This window comes from Callorhinus ursinus, unplaced genomic scaffold, assembly GCF_003265705.2.
Source record: "Callorhinus ursinus isolate GAN/ISIS: 27379988/994484 unplaced genomic scaffold, GSC_fseal_2.0 scaffold6, whole genome shotgun sequence".
Lineage (NCBI taxonomy): Eukaryota > Metazoa > Chordata > Mammalia > Carnivora > Otariidae > Callorhinus > Callorhinus ursinus.
This window is the reverse complement of record NW_027397068.1, coordinates 21351175-21375553: the sequence shown is the minus strand read 5'-3', so window position 1 is coordinate 21375553 and position 24379 is coordinate 21351175. Positions and strand designations below refer to the sequence as shown.

General features: G+C 32.6%; 1 protein-coding gene across 6 annotated transcripts in view; it reads left to right on the top strand.

The window, feature by feature from the left end:
- ASCC3 (activating signal cointegrator 1 complex subunit 3) overlaps positions 1–24379 on the top strand; it is a 332162-nt gene that overhangs the window by 25926 nt on the left and 281857 nt on the right. For all 6 annotated transcript variants that reach the window (XM_073893705.1, XM_025863078.2, XM_073893703.1 and 3 more), the window contains one exon: positions 11151–11710. In XM_073893705.1, the coding sequence (XP_073749806.1) occupies positions 11151–11710 (560 nt within the window). The remainder of the gene's footprint in view (positions 1–11150; positions 11711–24379) is intronic.

Sequence of the window (24379 nt, the reverse complement as noted above, 5' to 3'; positions counted from 1 at the left end):
TTCTGTCTTTTTATATGTTAAAATAACTTTACGCATTGTGTTCACCTGGTAAAATGCTTCTCGTCTCTGAAGAAATGGCTTAAGCTTCATTCATGTCCTCTGTTATTCTTTTCTAATCTTAGTAGTCTTCCATTAGACTATCATCTCTTCTGTACTTTTTATAGTATGGAATACTAATACCTAATATGGTGCAATGCATATAGTAGATGTTCTGTAAACAAGTAAATTATTGAGAACTCAACTAAAAGTACTCTGTGACCTTTATTACTTCTGATGCTGACAGCGTTTTTTTTTTTTGTGGTTAAAGTATTTATTTTCCTCTCAGATTTACATTTAATATATTCCCATACCTTTTTACAATTTTATTCTCCCCCAAGATTATTTTAATAATAAAACTTAGCTTTAGGGAGAAACCATTATAAATTATTTAAAAGTAGTATTCTTGGCCCTTAATCTTACTTAGTTTATTTAAATACTCATTGTAGACATAACTATCTCCTCCATGAATTTTGAAGGGTAAGCATAGTGATATTAACCTATATTCCATTGGTAATGAAACTGTCAATATATTTTATGTGGTCTAAGTAGAAACATTTTTGAAAATAAAGAGGTCAAGATTGAGAATGGCAATCAATAAAATGCATCATGTATTAGGCATGTGTATCTGTTACTTAGAGTTTTAAATGCTCATTTTGGGAAGCTGATAAGACTTCCACAGTGTAGATAGAAAAACTAGAGTGGGGTCAAGAATGGAGGAAAGGTCAGTAGAAAGACCCTGCAGTTCCCTCCTACTCAGCTCTGTAACTGAATCTCTCCCAGAGCCAGAACAGAATGATCTAATGATTTTATTCTGGTCTGAATACAGATTAGGACTCAGCCAGAACTGAACTAGTTTTTTTCAGTATTCACATTATTTCACCATACACAGACGTGTTTGTTTTGATTTCTCTGTTTTATAGCCCCTACTTTATTTGGGTTTCGATGTTCTTATGCATTTTACCTTTAATTACTTTGTCTTTAAGAAAAGTATGAATCAAGATAAGGTTGGACAGGAGTGACTTACAAAGTGTAGGTTAGGGAATTTGGTAGTCCATTATGTTTTTTGAGTTGTAAAGGAAACAAGATTTTACTATAAAAAGTGAGGAATTAAAACTCAGGGTATAAATCAGTTTATGGAAAAGGAGGGTTAAAAAGATACTAGGATCTGGAAATTCTGTCTATGGAAGTAAGGCTACGCATTTAGAATAAATAAAGGCCTGTTGTGTATTGGAAGTGGCAAGAAGTTTTTCAGGAGTATTTGTGAAAAGTAGCTATCTTGAAAATTGCAGATTCCACAAAAGTTTGGAGTTCCATTTCCCATAAATTGGCAGACAGGTTAATTTGGAACAGCTCTCTATGGAGAATAACTAGAAAAACTGTAAAATATAAAATTTGTTTAACTACGTCAGAGTCTACCAAAACAATGAAGAGTTATGGGGTTGAGATCTGGAAGCAGACATAAACCCAGAAAATGTGATCCTGGCTTTTGGGCCACTTTTTCCTAGAGGTGACTGTCCATTCCAGAAGAGGAAGCTGGATGGAGAAAAGGAGAATGAGAAGAAGACAGATTCAGAGGACTAAGATGACAAAAATTACTAAAATGGTCAAAAGAGGAAATAGAAAATCTGAATATTTGACTTAAAGAAATTGAATCTGTAATTAACCTTCGCACAAAGAAATTTGTATGCCTTGGTGGCTTTACTGGAGAATGTCATATAATGTCATTTAAAGAGGCATGAGGTTATTATTTGTAGATTAAAGAAGGTTACAGGCATATAATAATTTAATGTATAATTCTCAATTGAATCCGAAATTAGAAAAAAATAATAAAGATATTTTTGGGACTATTGTAGATATTTGAATATGTACTCTGCGTATCATGAGGTAATATTAGATCTGAAGTAAGTCAGTGGTTTAGTGGCTATGTAAGTATATCCTAAATCTCAGGAGATGCATACTGCAATGTTTATAGTTAAGTGTCATGAAGACTCCAATATACTGTCAAATGGATCAATAAAGAAAAATACATGTGAAATGTGTGTGAGAGGGAACACAAAGGCATGTGAGTGCACAAAATGTTACTGGATTAATAAATAGGGAAAAAAATAGTGTGATTCATGTAATAAAGGTTTGAAATCACATGATTAGTAGATGAACAAAAAGCATTTTTTGAATATCTAAAATCACTTCTGATAAAAACTCTTGGCAAACTAGGAAAGGACTTTCTGAATTTAATAAATAATATATATTTAAAAAGCCTAGATCAAACATCATATGTAATGATGCAGTGTTGAAAAATTTCCCCTGAGATAGGAAATTAGACAATACCCTTGACCACTTCTTTTTCTCACTATACTGAAGGTCCTTGCTGAAAAGGCAAGAAAGAGTATAAAGATTCATAAAAACTGCCATTATTCACATAAAAACTGCCCATTCTTAGAAAATGAACTTAGCAAGGTCAATATAAAAATCAATTTTATTTCTGCTTACCAGCAGCAAATTTAAAATGCTATTTACAAAATCATTAAAAATCATCAAATATCTAGAAGTAAATTTAACAAAAGGAGAGCAAGATTTCCTCATTGAAAACACAAATATTAGAGAAATTAAAGAACACCTAAATAAATGCAATAATATACAAAGGATTAGAATACTCATTATTATAAGATCATTCTTACCCATATTGACCTACAGATTCAGTGCAATCCCAATCAAAATCTCAGCAGGGTGTGCATTTGTGTGTGGAAGTTGACAAGATAATCTGAAAATTATATGGAAATTCAGAGGCAAAGAGCAGCCAAGTCAACCTTGAAAAATAAAGAGGGAACATTGACTCTACTGGATATTAAGACTTATTAAGATTAGTAAATTAGAAGTGAGATGTTGGTCTAAAGATAGACAAATAGACCAGTGGGATGGAATAGAGTCCAGAAACTGACCTATGGATATTAGGGCTCTTTCTTTACCATGAAGGTCCTCAGGTAGTGAAACATGGCTGTTTTTTCAGTACATGGTGCTGGGTCAACTGTATATGCATATGAAAAAATTAAACCTGTACAGATAATTCTAACCAGCTTACAAAATAAAACATGGAGCTTGAATTAAATCCTCTAAAAGATAATAAAGAATATCTTCATGATCTTTATATATGGAAAATTTTATTAAATAGTAAACAGAAAGCACTCATAAAGGAAATGATTGGTAAGTTGGATTACATTAAAACTGATACTTTTTATTCTTTGAGAGTAAAAAGACAAGTCACAGGAGAATATAGCTTCATATATAACCCAGAAGAGAACTTGTACTATATTAAATATGAACTCCTACAAATTAATAAGAAAAGGTAATCATGTATAAAAAGGAGCAAGAGCCTTGAACAAACACTTTGTAGAAGACAATTGAATGGCCAGTAAACACGAAAAGGTGTCCAACCTTATTAGTAATCAGAGATGCCACTCCATACACATCAGAATGATTAAAATTAGAACGATACACCAATTGTTGGTCAGGCTCAAGATTGTGAAATAAGAATTCTCATCCACTACTGACTGTGTTTTAAATTGGTATAACTGCTTTGAATGTTTGACAGTATCTAATGTGGTTGGACAAGTGAAATTTTAAGTCTTGGTATATATTAATCCTGTAATGTGTACATAATTTTCCAGTAAAAATGCCTATGCATGTACACAAAAGACCAGTGCATTATTTGTAATAGCCTTAAAGGGGAAACAATCCAATTCACTGTTAAATAGTGGCATAAAGTAGGATATGTAAACTACCTTATAGTAATAATGAACTACAGCTATATGTAACATTGTAAATGGATCTTACAATGTTGAATGAAAGCAACCAAACACAAAAGAACAGATAGGATGATTCTGTTTATATGAAATTGAAAACTAGGCATGACTGATCTCTGATTCAGAAGTCAGGATTTTGGCTACTTTTAAGGAAGCTGGTAATGACTGGGAGTGGATTTGTAAGTTTCTGGGGAGCTGATAATACTCTCTATCTCAAAGTAGTTATCCAAATTAAATAGGTGCATTCATTTTGTGATAATTCTTTGAGCTGTATGTGTACTGTATATGTTCTTGTTTTATTCAATAAAAAGTAAAAATTATGGCTTTTCATATCATTTTTCTTAAAATATTTCAGACTGATAAAAATATAACAAATGCCTGTGTATTCACAGTTCAGCTTAACACTTGGCTTATCTTTCCTTCAGTATTTATTTTTTAAGAAATAAAATCTTTTTAAGATTTTATTTTTTGAGAGAGAGAGAGCTCAAGCAGGGGGGGAGGGGCAGAGGGAGAGGAAGAAGTAGACTCCCCACTGAGCAGGGAGCCCAATATGGGGCTTGATCCCAGGACCCTTGGATCATGACCTCAGCAGAAGGCAGATGCTTAACTGACTGAGCCACCCAGGCACCACTAGGAAATAAAATCTTAATGATATGGTCAGAACTTACGGACCCTGCTCAGCCTTTGTTAACCAATATCATAAGTATAATAAATAAATTTGTATTATCATTCTCATGCTTATTTTTATTACATATATTTATACATTTATAAATATGTATTAGGAATATATTCAGCTCAAATATCAAAGCCTACTATGTTAACAGAGACCAAGTGGGTTTACATGTTTCATCTCACAAACTCCCTCTGTAGGATTCAGTAACTTGGTAATGTTAAGACCCCAAAGCTGTAATGGCTTGGCCTTTTCTTCCGTTTGTTGCCTTTGGTTCACCACCTGCTCCACTTCTAGCCATCGTATCTGTGCCTTAGACGTTTCTCCTTTAATTTTTTGAGTATAGATTATGTTGCAAGATTTTCTGTTAATCAGACCACCTTTTCATTTCTGAATAAACTCTGCTTTCCTATAGTTTCCTTTTAGATACATGGATAGATCCAATAAGTTAATACTTTGTTTGGAATATTCATGACTATATTTTTTATTCCATATTTGTTTCTGTTTTGTTTTCATAAAATCATTTACCTATAGTTTAGGATGATTTAAAGTTATCAGTTAATAGATGTGGTACAAATACAATTCTGTCATTTACTAGTGAGTAGCTAATTAAAATCACTAATCCTGTTTCCTCATCTGTAACAGTGATGATAATTCTTATTTTGTATAGTTGTGATGTGAAGCAGTACTACAAATGTGTAGAGTAAACCCTGGTAAATGGCTGTCAGTGAATAATTTTATTATAATCTAGATGTACCAGTAGCCATTGGTAAACATATAGTTGTTCTGTGTAGTTGCTGTGATAAATGTATGTGCTCAGTGATGTGAAGGAACTGTGCATAAGGGCAGGAACTGTGCTTCGGTGAGTCAGGAAGGAGTTCATCAGGAAGGACGCTGTGGGACAGATTTAGATTTTGTTTTAAATGGTTAGGGTCAAAGTTGTTAAATTTATGTCTGTTTCACCAGAGGAATTACAAAATAGAAGAGCTGAATAAGTGAATTAAATCATAGATGACTTTGCAGATATATCAGCTGTATAAACAGGCAGTTCAGATTACTTGAGGATATGGCAAAACACCTGTAAATTGAATGGACATTATAACAATGGCAAAAGTTGGAAATAGGATCAAATCTTCAGTTTATAAAGTTTTAGTTTATATTATTCAGTTACAAGTGGTTATAATTTCCTAAGTAATTTGCACTGCATTCCTTAGTAGAGGCATTTTTAAGGTTGCAGTTGATGTTCTTTATAGTATTACTAAGTATAATATTACTAAGCATTTGATAAATGGATACAGAACTGAAGTGTATACTTTACATCATCCTTTTTTTTTTAATGTTTTCCCTCTGACATTAAAAAGTTTAAAATGCTAGGTAAATATCAGTAAGCTATGTGATTTGTTCAAAGGTACAGTTTCTTTAGTGATGCTCAAAGTAATGGTTTTACTGTAGGAAGCTCTTATATAAAATTGACATTTTTATGTTAGCTGTTTGGTTGCTTGGGAAGTCATAATTTGTTGCAGGATTTTATAGTAGTAGAAATGGCAATACAGTGGCTGGATGCTGACTTGAAGTCTACACTGTAAGATGAATATTCACATTTTATAGTGAATATGCATAAAATTGAATGGCTGACTTGAAAACATGGGAAAGTGCTTTGGACTATTTTTAATCTCTTGTACTTCTCTTTTTCTCTACCAAATATGTTTCTCTGTTTGCTTTCCTTTAATTATTTGCTCACCGTGAAGGCAATAATTTCTGTGTGAGTGCAGGAATAATTTTGACATTTAAGCAACTCCTTTAAATTACTATATTGAACATTTCTTGAATACTATGGCTGCTTAATGTGAGGTTTTGCTGGAGGTGCTTTGATGCAGAGTTACACTCTGAAATAAATGAAGGTCATTATACTAAATTGCATAACTAGGCAATTTTGAAGTTTAGATGACATAAATTATTCAGTTCATCCCCTAAAAAGTCATATGGTAGACGCTTATCTGTATTACATCATGAATTTGACAATTTGGTGATTATTTGAAAGGTTAGGTATAATGTAAAAATAAAACATAATCCTGGCTCTTGTAGTCTTAGTATGTTATTTAATCGCAGTATATTTGAGTTTCTTTGTCACATGAGGAAGATACTTGCATGACTCATTTTAGACAATTTTAGATACTATTCTTATTAAAAAAGCACACCAATGGCACTGGAGGGGAATATGTAAAGGGAAGGAAATGATTGGGGAATGGAATAGTGTATGTTTAAGCAGAATCCTTATTTCTGTACTTTTTTTATTATGTAATGCTGTCCTGGTAAAGTTTATGGCACAAATATTTTACATATTTGTAAGAAATGTATCATAATTATTGGTTAAAAAATCATTTAGCTAATTTCTGCAAATATAGCATGTTTCTAACGGCTTGGCTGTGTTGCTGATACTTTTAACAAATGGAATGAACTTCAGTTGACACTGATGCAGGGTTATAATATTATGGTATGTACAGATGCAGATCAAGCGTTTGGTAAAATGAACACTTATTAAAGTTTTGCATAACATGAAAAAGTAAATTTGACTGCTTTGAACATTTCAGTACTAAAATATAAATCTAAAAGATATTTATAGAATATTTTCTACTGAACATTGAAGATGTAACTGGTCAGGGAACTCATTTGTCAACAACTTGTAAACTGAATTATTAGCAGTTAAGGATGCAAGCAGTTGATGGATATTTTTATTCAATTTTCAATTAAAATTTTTTATTCATTCTTTTTTAAGAATTCCCCAACTATTAAGGTATAGGTTACTTATTAAAAGTTATAGTTTACAACCCTTTAATTCTTAGTATTTTGCTATCAAAGGAAATATAGAAGTAAATTTTGTGTTGAGAATGATTTAAGATTATAATCATCACTGAACTCTGATTTTAAAAATGTGTTTTATAATGTTACAGTAATCAGCTATCAATTATATAGTTTACATTTCACATCTCATTTTCTCTCAGTGTAACTGGGAAGTACGCAGGGCAGGTATTTATTAATACAGAATAGTCTAGTGACCTAAGCATATCTCTTTAAATGTATTACAGTTGAAGTGCCAGGTGATAAGAGCCAGTTTTCTGATTTACAGTCCAACTTGTATAGTGTTTATGGATAGAAAATTTGATATTCAAGTGGTTAGGTATCTAGACTGCTTTCTTAAAGGTTTGGAGATCTTAAGTTTCATTCAAGCTTTGACAATTGCTTACTTAGTGTATATCTTACTCTTTTCTTATGTTTTATCTTGAGGACAAAACTAAGCTTCTTAAAATCCGTCCAGAAAGATTAGCACAGGCAGTCGTGTGAAATAGAACAGGGTTGAAAACTGGAGCAAATGTGAAGTTGCTGAAGAGCTTTAGCCTACTAAATAATCAGCTAAAAGTTCACCAGTCTTACATTGTGCATAAAATATAAAATAGTATTACATTATACATAAAAATAAAGAGGTTATTTGTGAACAACATCCTCACAGTTAATCTCATAAATTTAATTTTGGGTACAGTTTAAGAAAAGGACTACTTATTACAAGTTTCCACGGTAGGAGCACACCACACGCGCTTCGTAGGTCTCCCCCTTCTCTTCCTGTGGCGCATTATTTATGCTCCGGTTCAGCTGGTCGATGGACAAGCATGGTTTGCTGGAGATTTCCTTTCTCCTGCCATTTCTGTTGAGGGGAGGTGGGGCCTGCCCGACCTTTGACAAGTCAGACATAGACTGCTTTCAGTCTCTTCAGATGTTTTCTCCGTGTGTTACAAATGCCTTTCATGTAGTTTAGTCACCAAAAGATCGGAGTCCTGGCTTCCTAGGTGGGCAAGTGTTAGTAAACGGGGTGGTTCATTTGTTGCCGCCCTGCGAGAGGCCAGGGTTCTCTGCTCCAATCCTGAGGCGCCTTCTTATCCGGGCGGTCGGCTAACAGCCAGTGTCCTGTGCTGACTACGTCATCACGTGTGGACGGGGCGAGCTGGAATACGTGTCTCGGCTCTGGGCAGGGAAGACACCCGTGCGTGGTTGCCGGCAGGCAGCGTGGCAAAAAGACCGCTTTGCGTGTTTTAGTGCCCCATTGTTTTCAGAATGCTGTAGTCTCTGTTGGAAAGCCAACAGTGGCCATAAATGGTGTTTGCTAATTTTTCTCAAAAACGAACTTCCGGACTCCTGAGAGCGTGGTGCTGATTCACTTAAAAAAACAACAACAACAAAAAAAGCACTGTGTGGTGTGAACACGTGTCCTACTCAAAGCTATGCTGGAGTAGGTTGTACAGAAGGAGAGTTAATAATTAGGCGAGGGTAGGGTTAATAATTAGGAAAGGGTATTAACATTATCTGATTTAATAAAAATTTTTGAAGACTTTTTTTACAAATAGATATGTCAGTATTCATTTAAAAATTTGAAACCCTGAAAAAATGTTTTTGATCATATATGTTTCCAAGAGTCTGTAGTTATTTTTCTTCAAACGTAGACTCATAACTTTTTTTCCACTTACTATACTATGGAGACTGTTTTCTGGCAAGATGTTTAATTCCACTGCATTATATTTAATGAATGCAGTATATGGCTGTAACATACTCTAACCAGTGATGTAATAACGGTACAGTTCCACTTTTGGTAAGAAATTAAGACTGTTCTGACAGTACTTTATTTCGTAAGGTGTTTATTTATTTAGTACATGAGAATTAGAGATAAATCTGCTTTCTGGGAATTTATAGGGTATCAGTGTATGTAGTAAAGCACTTTGTTTAGGAATTAGAAATCTGCTTTGAATCTCACTTGATAGCTAGCTGTTTGATCTCTTCCAAGTTATTTATTTCTGAGTCCCCATTTTAGCATCTCTAAGATGAAGATAATTTTGTTAGGAAAAATTGAGATAATTTAATGTAAAAGTTCTTAGTAAGTTGTTTAAGAAATATCCCAAGGTGTAAAATATCTTTACAAAAGAATATATGTTTATGGTGTTAGATATAAAGTGAGTTTGAAAATGTAAGTTCCATTTTTGTTCAGACCTAAGTAGTCCCAACCCTATTGAATTACTTGTAGAATTATCACAATTCCTAAATTATTCAAAACCCAAATTCTCTAAGCATCATGTATAGACTAAGTAAAATGTACAGGTTATTCAATTAAAGGGTTACTTAATTTATAGAAGTTTTTTTGTCATGTATTTTCTTAAATAATAAAAGAATATATGTCCCATACTGTTTTATAAATTCTTTATAGTCATGCAAGTAGACTTTATACTTGAGGAAATTAGAAATAATAGCCAGTGTAAAATTATCTTCACTCATATAAATTGTTAGTCTTCTACATACATGTGTAAACATCAGATAAAAAATTACTGAGGCAGTGTCATATAGTGTAAAACCACTAGTCTGGTGTCATTGAGGCCTGGGTTTAGGTTAATTCAGCACATTTCTATTGAGGCACCTATTTTGGGCTAGGAACAGTGAAGGACTACAACATTGTACACAATATTATAGTCACCCTGAAAGAGTCAGTTAAGATGGATTCTGAAACATGGGTAAAATTTGGATAATCAGAGACTTTGGGGAAGGTTACATAAAGGCATAGAAATAGGCATAGCATAGGACAGGACCTGGTGTTTAGATGTTAAGAAATCCTGTTGGCTGGAGTTAGAAATGGATAATGGTCAATAAGACTGGAATAAAAGGATGGAGTCAGCTCCCAGGGTGACTTGAAAACAAAATATAGGAGTTTGGACTGAATATCAGGCTGTACTAAGCTGCTCAAGATTTGTGATCAATGATATAATTGCAGGCATGATTTCAGGAAGATACTAGTATTAGTTATATTACTAATTTTATTCTTTAAGGTCAGTCACATTGTCTTTGGGTTCTTCTGAAGATTAAAATTCTTTTTTTCCATTCCAAGACTATTCTTTGAATTCTGTGACACAGATACAGGTTCGTTCTTTCTTTTATTTGAGAAGATCAGTAATGAGAAATTAATGCTTTAAAGAGATTAGTGGCTACTCCTTTACTTCCTCTTACTTTGGTAAGAAGTTTACTTCTTTTAAACCGCAGATTCTTTTAAATGTTTTATAATATGGCTAAGTTTATTTGACAAGATTCTATTTATGTCCATCCTTGATGGTATTAAATGTTTTTGAGTGAAAACTATATAAATCTATTTCTTGCCATTTCAGATTCACAGTACAAATTGGAAAGGAAGTTATAGATCTCTTGAGGTTTTCTCCTAGCTCTAAAAGTCTATAATTCAGATATATTTTTTACACCTTATTTTGGTTTATTTAACTAGCCTATCAAATCAGTTTTTAAAAATCACTTTTAAATAAGTTTTAGCTAATGCCTCAAACTGTTCTTAGAAAGAGGTAAAGAGCTGTTACCAGATAGTTTCTCCTTTCTAGATAGAGAATGATTGATTACCGGTAATGATTTATTGACCTAATACGGTTCTTTGGGAATTTGGGAATGGACTTAAAGGGATTTTTCTGTTCCTAAATTGGTTATCTTTATCAGTATATTTTCACTGCTGGAATTACCCGGAAGAATATTTGTAGTAGTTTTTTTGAAGAGGTTAACTTCAACAGTGATTCACTTGAGCTAATACTGTTTCTTTCATCTTCAAATAGTTGGAATAGATAATGGGAAAGAAGCAGTTGAAAGTGCGGCTGCATTTCTCTTCAAGACATTTCACTTGAAGGACTCTGTTGGTCACAAGGAGACAAAAGCTATCAAACAGATGTTTGGTCCCTTTCCATCGTCATCGGCCACTGCAGCTTGTAATGCTACTAATCGAATTACTACTCGTTTCCGTCAAGACAATCTCACTGCTCTTATCCAGATGACAGAGGAAGAAAATAGTGATAGAGTTTTATTTGGTAAAAATTTAGCATTTTCATTTGACATGCATGATTTGGACCACTTTGACGAGTTGCCAATAAATGGTGAACCCCAGAAAACTATAAGCCTTGATTATAAGAAGTTTCTGAATGAACATTTTCAGGAGCATTCCACCCCAGAGCTCAAGCCTGTGGAAAAAACAAACGACTCCTTTTTGTGGTGTGAAGTTGAGAAGTACTTAAATGCAACTTTAAATGAAATGGCTGAAGCAACAAGAATAGAAGATCTTTGCTGTACTTTATATGATATGCTTGCTTCCGTTAAAAGTGGTGATGAACTTCAGAATGAGGTATAGTGGAAGTTATTGAAGTTTTAATATGAATTACCTTAATAGCCTTTTAAAACATGGATAGTTAGCAAAGATAGTTTAATATTGTGCTGCCGTAAAATAGATAGCCAAATGGTTTATATAGTATGCATGTATATCTTTCCACTAAGTAGTTGGAGGAGGACTGTGAGTATAATGAATAACAGAAGATTGAGGGCAACAGTTAAGATGTCCACAGGTTTTGGTTATTGGGATAGTCCTAGTTAAATCTGCTGTTAACATTTTAATAATCAATAGTCAGTAATCTTCAAAAAGTGTATAGGTTTAAATGATGAATCATGATTACCATACTAGTAAGTGTTAATGTTTGTATAGTGCTTTATATTTCTGAGTTCTTTGATGAAAATATAATAAATTTCAAAGTATTAGAAATTTTATCTATATATTGAGTGACTTACTGATTTAGAAAAATATTTTTCACTAGTTTCCATGTTTGAAAGAATAAACTTTGAAAAACAGACTGATCTAGAAATAACTGGACTAATTTATATTACTTAGTAAAAAAAGTCTTTATAAGTTTTTTATATCATATAAAGGAAAACATAATTTTAATTCTTTTCTATGCCACGATTTAGTTATGTTATTCAAAATGATGAATTACTCTTACAGTTACATAAAAAGTTCATCTTAAAGTGTTTAGTTTTGCTCTCAATACTGGCATTATATTCCTTTCCTGTTATAAATTTAATATAATGTCAACCTAATCTTAATACTGGATAAATTAGATGAGTAACATATTTAATGAAGGATTAAGAGAAGTGGTATACTGTTGCAGAGTGGGTAGAGGCTTTGAAATCAGACAGTCCTTCCTTTCCCTTTTATTGGTGGTAAGACTTTAGGTAATTGAATTTCCAGAGGCTGTTTTCATGTTGGACTGTCTCACAGGGCTATGAATGCAAAGATAATAGAATCGTTATAAGCTTTAAATGATCTACCTATATGTGAAATGGTAAGTAGCATTTAGTAAATACTCATTATATAGTAATGTAGCTGTGAATATTATTTGTTATCATTTTAAATCACATCAAGTGTCAGAAATACAGATGAAAATACTAGTTTTTTTTTCAGAGAAAAATTAATTTAGGGAATTAACTAAACAGATATTGGAGGCCTGACCCCATGGTAATAATAGGTATTATGCTGATAAACTTCAGTTTGGAAATAAGTTATCGTATTGTTAATTCTGTGATCAGTTTCATTTATCTTAACTTTTTTGCGGTTTAATTTATATCAGGTTATGTTCCACATTCGTAAATGGTTTTGCTCTAACATTTTGAAAATAATAGTATTGTTTTAAAAATTGGGATTTATAAAGAAAATTCTACTGATACTTGTTTATCCTAACTGAATATATAGCAGTTGTCTTATTATGATTATAGTAAACTGAAATTTACAAACATATAACTAACGGAAATTTTATTTTCTGAGTTAGCCATAAAACTTTTCTTTTCACTTCTGAATATCTGTAGTGAAATTTGTATTTCTTATTTCCTTGCCACAATTTTTAAGGAGTAACTGAATCTGATTGTTGGAGGGAGAATGTTTTTTAGTTCTCAAGATTTTTTTCATAATTTACCTCAGTACATGGTCAAACTTAATTCATGCATCCATCCATTCATCGTATGTTTATTGTATGTGTTTATTATGTATGAGGTACAGTGCTAGTTACTGGACATAGAAGGATGAATAAGATAGCAACCTTACTCTCAGGGAATTCATTGTTCAGTAAGAGGAAATAACATTAAGTAAGTGTACTCAAATACCATAGGTATTATGTTACTACAGTTGACCCTTAGACAGCACAGGTGTTAGGGGCATTGACCCCATGCACAGGCAAAAGTCCACCTATAATTTTTGACTCCCCCCAGAACTTAACTACTAATAGCCTACTGTTGACTGGAAGCCTTATTGATAATGTAGTCGATTAACACATATTTTGTATGCTAGAGAAAAGAAAATGTTAAGAAGATCATAAGGAAGAGAAAATACATTTACAGTCATATACTGTATTTATTGAGAAAAAACCCATATATAAGTGGACCCACACAGTTCAAACCCGTGTTGTTCACAGGTCAGCCATATATAGAAAGAAAATGGGGGCGTAAAAGAACCAGTCATAGATTGTGTGGAGGGGTTACTATGGTAGGAAAAGTATTCATAGAGGAGGTTAATCTTGAGCCACGTCTTAAAATATGACTATATTTAACTTCTTCAAGTGGACCAGAAAGGTAGGGAACCTATTTTAAATGTGAACAAGAACGCAATGTGTTTAAAGAGCTGTAATCTGTACAGTGAGGGTGCTGGTTGTAAAAGGCATGTGGTTGAGAGACAAGGGTGGGCAGACAGATAAGGGACAAATAAAGTAAGGCTTTGTACACCTTGTTAAGGTATACTGGGAGCCACTCTAAAACCTATAGATACACCCTATATGGTCTGATTCAGTGATTTTTTTCAACCAGTGTTTAATGGACAGTTTAACATGTAAGTGAATATGTCACATTCTACCAGTGGCTTGAGTAATGGAGTTTTTAAATGATTCATTTAGTGTTTTGGTTTTTCTAACTGAATAAAAATAAACAATTATTATGATAGTCTTTTTTTTAATTTTACAGTATATGTTATTTATACTTTATATATTCGACCCCTTTCTGTACAATTGTAGTTTGTTACAGCAAATTTTCCTTATAATTTTGAAGTAATGCTTCAATAGAAAAATGTTTATTACAGTCACTCTTGACCACTGTTATTTTCACTTTAAGGTGTGCTATACCTTATGTGTTGTCTTTTGACTTTTAAATTCTTCACTTTGGAGCCTGGAAAGGGTGTAGTTAAAAGAGTAATCAGTATGTGTGATAGCATGATTAATTTCCATTTCTTTTTGAGGTTTTAGTTGACTCTGGAATAATAATATTTAAATAAACATGCTGTGTGCTGTTGCTCTAGAAATTTAGCAGAACCATAGGAATATGAGGAGTATGTTAAAAGCTATGTCTCTGCTGAAGGCATTTTTCTTCCTCAACATAGGATTCCCAATTCCAACTTTAGTTTGTTGACCTAATGACTGATGATAAAGCTGTTTTTGAGGACTGGCTATTTAAAGTTTTTTTTTCCCCCCCAAAGACCTTTATGTTATTGTTGAACTAGTGTTGGAAGCATGATAATAAAAAGTGTGTGCATATGATGACATTTACCACAAATGTGGTACTAGAGAAAGGTTCTAGTCTGAAATGTGTGGAGAGAAGTAATCGTAATGACAATAGTAATAACAGTAATGGCAACTTTTGAGTGTCTACTGTTTGACATAAGCATTATGTTAAGTGTTGTATGTGTGTCACCTCCTTTAATCTTTTTTCTTTTTTTTATTTTATTATGTTATGTTAATCACCATACATTACATCATTAGTTTTTGATGTAGTGTTCCATGATTCATTGTGTGCATATAACACCCAGTGCTCCATTCAGTACATGCCCTCTTTAATACCCATCACCAGGCTAACCCATCCCCCCCCCAGAACCCTGTTTGTTTCTCAGAGTCCATCGTCTCTCATGGTTCGTCTCCCCCTCCGATTTCCCCCCCTTCATTTTTCCCTTCCTACTATCTTCTCTCTTTTTTTTTTTTTTAACATATAATGTGTTATTTGTTTCAGAGGTACAGGTCTGTGATTCAACAGTCTTAAACAATTCACAGCGCTCACCATAGCACATACCCTCCCCACTGTCTATCACCCAGCCACCCCATCCCTCCCACTCCCCCACCACTCCAGCAACCCTCAGTTTGTTTCCTGAGATTGAGAATTCCTCGTATCAGTGAGATCATATGATACATGTCTTTCTCTGACTCCTTTAATCGTTAACAGCAATGCCTTGAGGTCAACAGTGCTGGATTAAAACCTGTTAGAAACTGCTAAGCACTGGAAAGGTTACATTCTGAGACACTTCCTAGTTAAGTTATTAAAAAAAAAAAAAACTAAAGCAAATATAAGAAATTCTAATAAAATTTCATTTGTACCATTGTAGTTAAGTTGAAGTTATTTTTCAAACATAAAGCATTTTTCTCATTTTTTGGTACCTCTGCTTTGCTGGTACTTATTTAAGGAAATAATCTGTTGGCCTTATGGATTATTGCTTACTAGGAGCTATTTTATAGAAATGTTGGGAAATTTCCCCAAGGTTACAGAATAGGTAGTGAATCCAGGATTTAAATTCAGAATTCTGACTCCACTGTGGTGTATTTTCTTTGCCAAAAAGTAAATCTGTACATTTTGCTGTATTTGGTGCTTTGAAACATAAAACATTTTAAATATACTGAGGAATCTTTGGCACTTATTCTAATTCATAATTTCATTAGAAACAATGTTTTGCCCTTTTAGAGAGTTCCAAATATGGAATTGGCTGAAATAAGAGAAAGGATGGAACCTTATTAAGGATGAATTTCAGTATTTCTGCAGAGAATTAGTTACATTTGAAGTATTTATATGTTTTAGTGGCTGTTGAACTAATACAACAGCCCACTTCTTAGGTTTCCCAATACCATCATCTTTACCTGCCCTACCTTGCACCTCTAAGGGCTTTTCTTCTTTTAACCTCTCACTCCTAGTCATCTTTCTGTTAAAGCTACACTTGTGATTAAGCCTTAGAATTTGATTGAGCTAGAGATTCTTTAAGTTTCTTTATGCTCTTGAGGTTTATTTATTTTAAAAAAATATTAACGTTAGAGCACTTTAGCCATTGGAAGCAAGTAAGATTTGAACATTCCATGTTATTTTCTTAATCAGGACCTATCCTGATTGGTACAGACATCTTCCTGTTGCTGATGTTCCATAACCAGAATTGTAGCAGTCGGTTTAGTCCTACTGGCATCATATGATGAACTTTGAACACAGACTTTCCCCCTTGAAGTAGTAGTATTAGTAATAGCAAATCTACTATGTTTTCAGTGCCTGTTATGTGTGGACCTGTACCAGGCTGTCTCCTTTGACATAACCAGTTTCTTCATAGTCCTGCATGGTAGGGATAAAATACTCTGTAAAAAGATACAAAACAAAACTGAGGCCCATGTGTTTCCTAAAGTGATAAAAGCAAGACTTGTAGAAATTCTGGGACTTTTTTCTAAACCTAGGCCTACTGTTCTACCCAATATGCCATTAGATTCTTTCTGAAGAGAAGGGCACTGACTAACAAGACTATCTGAAGGAATTTCTTTTCTTCCAAAGCCGGGTCAGATTCTGTCCGTTTCCTTACCTGTGGTTGACCATGGGCAAACTACTAAGCCTTTATAACATCAGCTCCCTATTTGTAAAATATCTGCTTAGGAATTTTGCTGTGGGGAATTGTGAGATAATATATATGAAGTACTTAGCATAATGTTTCACAGACTGTAGGCTTTCAAATGTTAGTTTCTTGCCTTCCATATTAATGAGCATCATATATTTAAACATATTAAAATTTTATTAGTGTATACACTATAGATGAGTATATAAAATTTTATCTATGCCTTATATATAGATGGTTCAAGTAATAAAATGATGCTTAAAGGCTAGGTCTTAATTCAGAGAATTATTATTTTTACTACTTTTTTTTTCTATTTAGCTTTAAGTGTCACTAATCCTAAAGAAAATCTTTTGAATTTATTTTTTTTAATTTTTTATTGTTATGTTAATCACCATACATTACATCATTAGTTTTTGATGTATTGAATTTAATTTTTGATGTGAGTTCTGATTTAAATAGTCTTTGTTAAAATATAAAAGATGTTAATAGAAAAACACTTGAGAATATTGGAGATCTATTGAAGATGTATTGGAGTGTACATATCTCTTGGTACTCTTTCAATATTAAATGCTATTTACAGTTATTAATACTGATGTAAATATTGATAGAGTTATTGTGTAATCAGTTCTTAGGAAAAGTGAATTTTGAGTTGTATTGATATGATCATAGTTTGCTTTTGTGCATATGGGGCTTATTCTTTATAACATTTGTGATTTGACATTTGCTGTTAGCTTTATCTCTTGACTTTTTGCAGATGGTGTTACTGGACTCATTCAAGTAAACTTCTGAATTTAACCCTGTTCCAGACATGTGCCTGATCCTAAAAAGTAGTTGGTTAGATTGTCTTCTGAGAGAAGACTGTATTTTTTTTATTACTTATTTGCATTATAAATGATTCAGCATTCTTTGAAATTTTGATGTAGAATAATTAGCATGGTTTAATAATGGTGGTTCTTGAACATTTTGTTCTCAAAACTCCTTTACACTCTTAAGAATTACTGAGGACCTCCTAGAACTTTTCTTTATGTTGTTTATCAATATGTTCTATCGATATTGTATTAGAAATTAAAAAAAAATTTAATACATTAAATTATTTAATAAGTATTTTAAAATAATGTAATATACCTAATTTGTTATATTAACATAAGGAACATTTTTATTAAAAATAACTTTTCTAAAATAAAAAAATATAGTTTGAAGAATGGCATTGTATTACATTTTTTCATATTATTTCAACGTCTAGCTTAATAGAAGACAACTAGATTCCCAGATGTGCTTCCACATTTAGTCGGTTCTGATAATCATACATTATGTAGCTTCTGCAAAGCTCAACTCACTTTATACTCATGGGAGGATGTGACTGAATGAGGCAAATAATATTTTAATAAAATAAAATATACTGATATTAAATTTCTTATATTAAATAATGTTATTTAGTTTTAATAATAATTTTGACCTCATGGACCTCTTAAAAGGATCTTAGACATTCCAGACCACACTTTGAAAACCACTAATTTAATGTATATACTACAGTCTGACGAGGATATAGTGATGGTTTTGGTATCTAGAATAGTGTATTTATTATTGTGCGGAATGATACCGTTAATGCTTTATGAAAAGATTTTTCATCTATTTGATGTTGTACATTCTTTTTGGTAGATTTAGCACTGCTGAACAATACAAAAACACTGACATCAGCCAGGCTGGAATTAAAATAGTGTCCCTTCAGCTTTGAGGGCCAAATATGTGTTGTTTTTTCTATAGTCTTTCCACCAGTGATCAGAAGAGCCTTTCCTCCAACCAAAGTGAATAGAGAGCTGCCACTGGGTAAAATTACATTTTTAAGACATACAGAATCTTTAGAGTCATAGAATTTCTCCACCCAATCTAGTATTTGTGGGTCTAGCATTCTGTCAGAATGATGGTGCCCATATAATGAGGTCTAATGAAGTGGTTTTTGTTTTTTTTTTTTTTTTTCAAAAGGCATCCCATTTCTTTCTTGAGTAGTTCTCTTATAACTTACTTGTTTTGTTGAACTGATACTATTTCTATTATGTCTGCCATTTAGTCCTGCATTTCTGCAGTGAGGTAACAAAGTTGTAGGCATCTACCCTTTTACATGAGGATTTTTTTTTTTTAAGATTTTATCTATTTATTTGACAGAGAGAGACACAGCAAGAGAGGGAACACAAGCAGGGGGAGTGGGAGAGGGAGAAGCAGGCTTCCTGCGGAGCAGGGACCCCAATGTGGGGCTCGATCCCAGGGGATCATGACCTGAGCCGAAGGCAGATGCCCAATGACTGAGCCACCCAGGCGCCCCTACATAAGGATGTTTTAGACATGGTGGTAGTTACATTTTCTCTCCCTTACCCTTTTTTCTTTTAAGTGTAAAACTCTCAGTTTTCTTCTATGTTGCCATTAATCCATTGTCAACCCAGTTTGGATACAGTGGTTCAGTGCTCCATAGATCTACCAGTATTGACATGTAGAATGCTTTCATCATCTTCTCTTCAAGGATATTAAAAAGTGAGTTACTTTGCCAGTTTAAGAACAATTAACCCAGTAATCTCATAGGAAAATTAATTAAGACTATTTTTTCATGACTTCATTTAGTGAATCCGGTTCTTTTTTGTTGTTGTTACATTGCTATGTGTTAATTTTAAGCTTATATTTATTTTTCACAATCTATCATTTTTATCTCTTCTGTTTTCTTTTTTTAAATTGGAGAATTTTGCCTTTCTCTGGCACTTTTTTTTTTCATTATTTCTCAGAGATAGCAGTGATTATGCTTAAAATCCTTGCCTGTTTAAAAGAGAGAAAATGGTATCTTACTGTTTAATAGCATTTTTTTATTACAACTGAGGTTTAGGTTTTTTTTTTCATATATTTCTAGGCCACTTACAGTTTTCTTGTGAGAATTGCCAATTTTTCATTTGATGAAATTTTTTTATTTTTAAGAAAATTTATAATGAGATTAAAAAACTTTTGCAGATGTTCTAAGTATTCAAGTAGGCAGATCTATTCATCTTTTTACATAGGAGTCTTCCTTTGGTGTTAGATTGCTTAGAAAGGCAGTCCTCAAGACATGATTGAATCTACCATGTTTTTTGAGCTTTGTTCATTTTTAGTCTCACTGGTTTTAAGTAGAATGTTATTTGGATCAGATGTCTCTTTTCTCTGTATTTCATTAATGGACACATACCTGAATATGTCCATAGTGCATACTCTAAAGTGATAGAGCCATTTTTCTCAAGGTTCTTGTCACTTCCACATTGTTTACCATTTTAGGTTGTTCATTCCTATGTTTACTCTATAAGCAATGAACTTTTCATGAGGAAAAATGAATCATTTGTTCTACTTTTAGCTGAATGTGAAAGTTAGGAAAGGTCAAAATAGGTGAAATATTTCGCCTGTTATAATGGATCTCTTAAGTTTTATAATCTCTATTGGGAAAGCATTAGCTATATTTTATATTTATCTTGGTTGTGTGTTGCTTTTGTTCCTCTTTTTATGGATCCAATTATTAAAATGATGGGTTGAAAAGGACATGATAAAATAAACATAAAGTTGTGTACTTGTAACCAGGAATACTGTTAATTCTAGATAGGAAAATCTGGTTTAGCAGCTACATTTGTTTAAAAAAAATTTTTTTTTAACCAGTCGCTATTTCCTCCTTTATTTTTTGGCCACATTTAGGTTTTAAGCATGTTTTACTCTATAAGAAAACACTGATGTCATACTTGATAAAATCCATTTTTTTTTAAGATTTATTTAATTGAGAGAGAGAGCTTGCAAGTGTGGGAGAAGGTGAGGCAGAGAAGCAGACTCCTCATTGAACACGGAGCCTGACACCAGGGATGGGGGTGTGGGGCTTGATCTCCCACCCCTGAGATCATGACCTGAGCCAAAATCAAGAATCAGATGCTCACCCGACTGATTCACCCAGGCACCCCAAAATCCATTTGTTGTAGTTAAAAAAACCTGTTATAGGTAAATGAGTGTCCGTCTGTTGGGCAAAACTCCATCTCCACCTTTTAATAACCTGTAGTTTAACTTAAACTCACAATTAAGACTTAAACACTTGCTGTTACTAATCTGTGGCAGTAATGGATTTCAAACCATTTTGCTCTTCATTGGAATGGTTATTCAAAGAATAAGACGTTTTGCCAAATTTCATACTTTTTCTCTTATTTTTCTGTTTGGCACTGTTTACTCATTCATTCATTCATTGTCTACTGTGTGTCAAATATTAAGGTTTTCAGAGACAAAAAGGAAATCTAACAAAGTTTAACCAACCACTCTCAACCACTCTACCTTGTTTGTTTGGTCTCCTCTTAGAATTTCCATATCTATTTATCTATATATACATATATATATATATATATATATATATGTATATATATACACAAGGAGAATGGGCAAGAAAATTGTATTTGATATAATGAATAATATTATGACGAATTTGGGAGAGCACATGCATTTTATATACCGAGAGATACCTATATTTTATTAGTAAAATAAAGGGTATATTAGAGATACCTATATTTTATTAGTAAAATAAAGGATAAATTTCTTATTTTAATATTTGAGATTAAGACCATTTCAGGTGTTTCAATTGTCAATTTGTAAACAAATAACTATTAGATTTAGAAATTGCTCTGAGCATTCATTTAAATACTTAATACATTAATTGTGTTCAGCTTTATATATACATGCACACATATTCATACACATATATATAATGGCTCTAAATTTGTTTATTCTAAGGCAATTAAAATCGATGTATTTTCTAAGAATCAAGCTATCAATTTTCCATGAAAATGTAAAGCAGGATTTTAAATATACAGTGGTACCTAGCTGTAACCTTACTTACACACATCTAATTAATTATAGCATGTGAAGAATGAATAGGTTCACATTCCAAGTAGTTTTAATTAAGTTGTAAGTGACCTTGGTTTTAGCTTTGTGTTAGATTAAGTACCTGTAAATAATGAACATTAGTTATTCTGAAAATATAATTTATCTAATTTTCTGCAGTCCAACAATTTGCATAACACATTTTTCTTGAGAGAAGAATAAATTCTAAATAAATGCTGTCCTAATTTTCATGGTCATTTTCTTACGTGTTTAAGACTTTATTTTGGTCGGGCTCCCTGCTCAGCGGAGAGTCTGCTTCTCCTTCTCCCTCTGCCTCTCCCCCTGCTTGTGCTCTCTCTGTCTCTCTCACAAATGAATAAATAAAATCTTTAAAAAAAAAAAAGACTTTATTTTGGAATGTATGAATATTTAATAATCTTTTATGCCACAAACCAAACTAAGAATAATTTACAATGTTATTAATATACTGTGCTTTATGTAATTATTCCAATACTCAGTTCCACATGGACTGTTAATTCAAAATTTTTTTCCTCTACTTAGCTTTTAACATTTTTTATCATACTTCATTATTCTTAGTTTTCAATATGCATATCTATTTCATTTGACATGCAAATCTAAAATAACTTGTTATCTCAAAAGAAGACATTCTCTAAATTGAATATTGTTTTTCTTTAGATATTATGTTTACTATATAATATATAATGTATGCTGTTTTAGTACACGCAGTAGAGGTGTAGATATAACTTTAATTTTTAAAATGCGTATCTCTGTATAATTAAAAAAGAAAATACATTGATTTGCTTTAATTTATTTGCTTTAATCTGAATGCCTCCTTTTTTTCTTGGGGCTTTATTGGTTGGGTACTGGTTCATTGTATGGTTTTTCGATCCTCCTGGTATGCTTAGAATCCCAGCCCGAGTAAAGGATTTATAAATTATCCTGTTTTAATACCTAAGGTTATTACAACTTCATGAAATAAAGTTCTGGAGCTTTCTTTCTTTTCCTGTTTTCAAAAAAGTTTCTATAAGAAAATGATTATGTCTTTCTTGAAAGTTTGATACATGGTTGCTTCTGAAACTGTCCGGCCTGGTGTCTTTTTGGAGGGCAGACTTTAATTACCAATTCAAATTTTACAGTAGTTGTTGACTTATTCAGATTTTTTATTAGTTAAATCAAGTTTGAAAATTATGTTTTAATGAAATTAGCCATTTCATCTGAGTACTCAAGCTTTCTGCTCTAAAAGTATTTATAATATCCTCTTATTAAAAAAAAATGTTAACAGTAGTTTTTAATTGGATTGCTCCTTTCTATCTGCCTTTTCTCTATTTTGTCCTTATTGATAGAGGAGTGTTTGTTTTATTTTCAGAGAACCACTTTTGGTTTTGTTGCTCTTCTGTTTATTTTTCCCCCCACATATGCTTTGGCTTATATTAATATAGCATGTATTAGTTTTAAATAATAAGACATGCGGCAGTTTCCTCACCTTTAGATACATAAGGCCTCTAGTTACACCCAGTTATAACATGTATTTGTTTCACAGTGGAGATGGGTTTCTTTAAAATTTTTAATGTATATACAATTACTTGTTTTCTTATGCTATCAACAATAATCATGATAACATTTGAAATACTCTAAAAATGTTAGGTGACCTCAAGGACATTTTACTGTATTTGTGAAATAAAAGATCCCAATGAAATTCCAAGAGATGTATATTTCATAACCTGATGACTAATGCTCATAGAAAATGACTTCATATTGATCTTTTCATTACTTACTTGTTTTCTTCCCAAAGATTTATTAAGCATCTTTTATATATAAGACATTTTATAAGGTAGTTCTCATTTAAACCACAAGTAGGATAATCATTCAACTTTGCAAATATTTATCATTAGGAGAATAGTCGCTTAGATTAATAATAGGGTTATAATTCTTTTTTTCTTGAATCATATCATCTTTTTAAAAAATTTAATGGACTTTTTAAAGACCAGGTTTAGGTTTACAGAAAAATTGAACAAAAAAAAATAGAACATCGCAATACACCCTCTTTTGTTGTGTAAATTCTTTTAATGGAAGCAACTGCTCTGTTTATCTCTTTGATAGTATTATTTATTTTAAAGTCTTTGTCATCTTATTCTGTATTACCTTCTGGAGTCACTTAAGTTCGTTCCATTGTTGATTTTGTTAACTATCATTTTTAGGATGAGATATCTTCATATATGGGGCACCTGGGTGACTCAGTGGGTTAAGCATCTGCCTTCGGCTCAGGTCATGATCTCCATGTCCTGGGATGGAACCATGCATTCAGCTTCCTGCTCAGTGGGGAGTCTGCTTCTTTCTCTCTTTCTCCCTCTGCCCCTCCCCATCACTCGTTCTCTCTCTCTCTCAAATAAAATCTTAAAAAAAAAATTTCTTCATCTGTTTGGAATTTTAATTCTTATGCAGATGTTAATTTGTAACTTCTCCCCTCTGCATCTCCCCTAC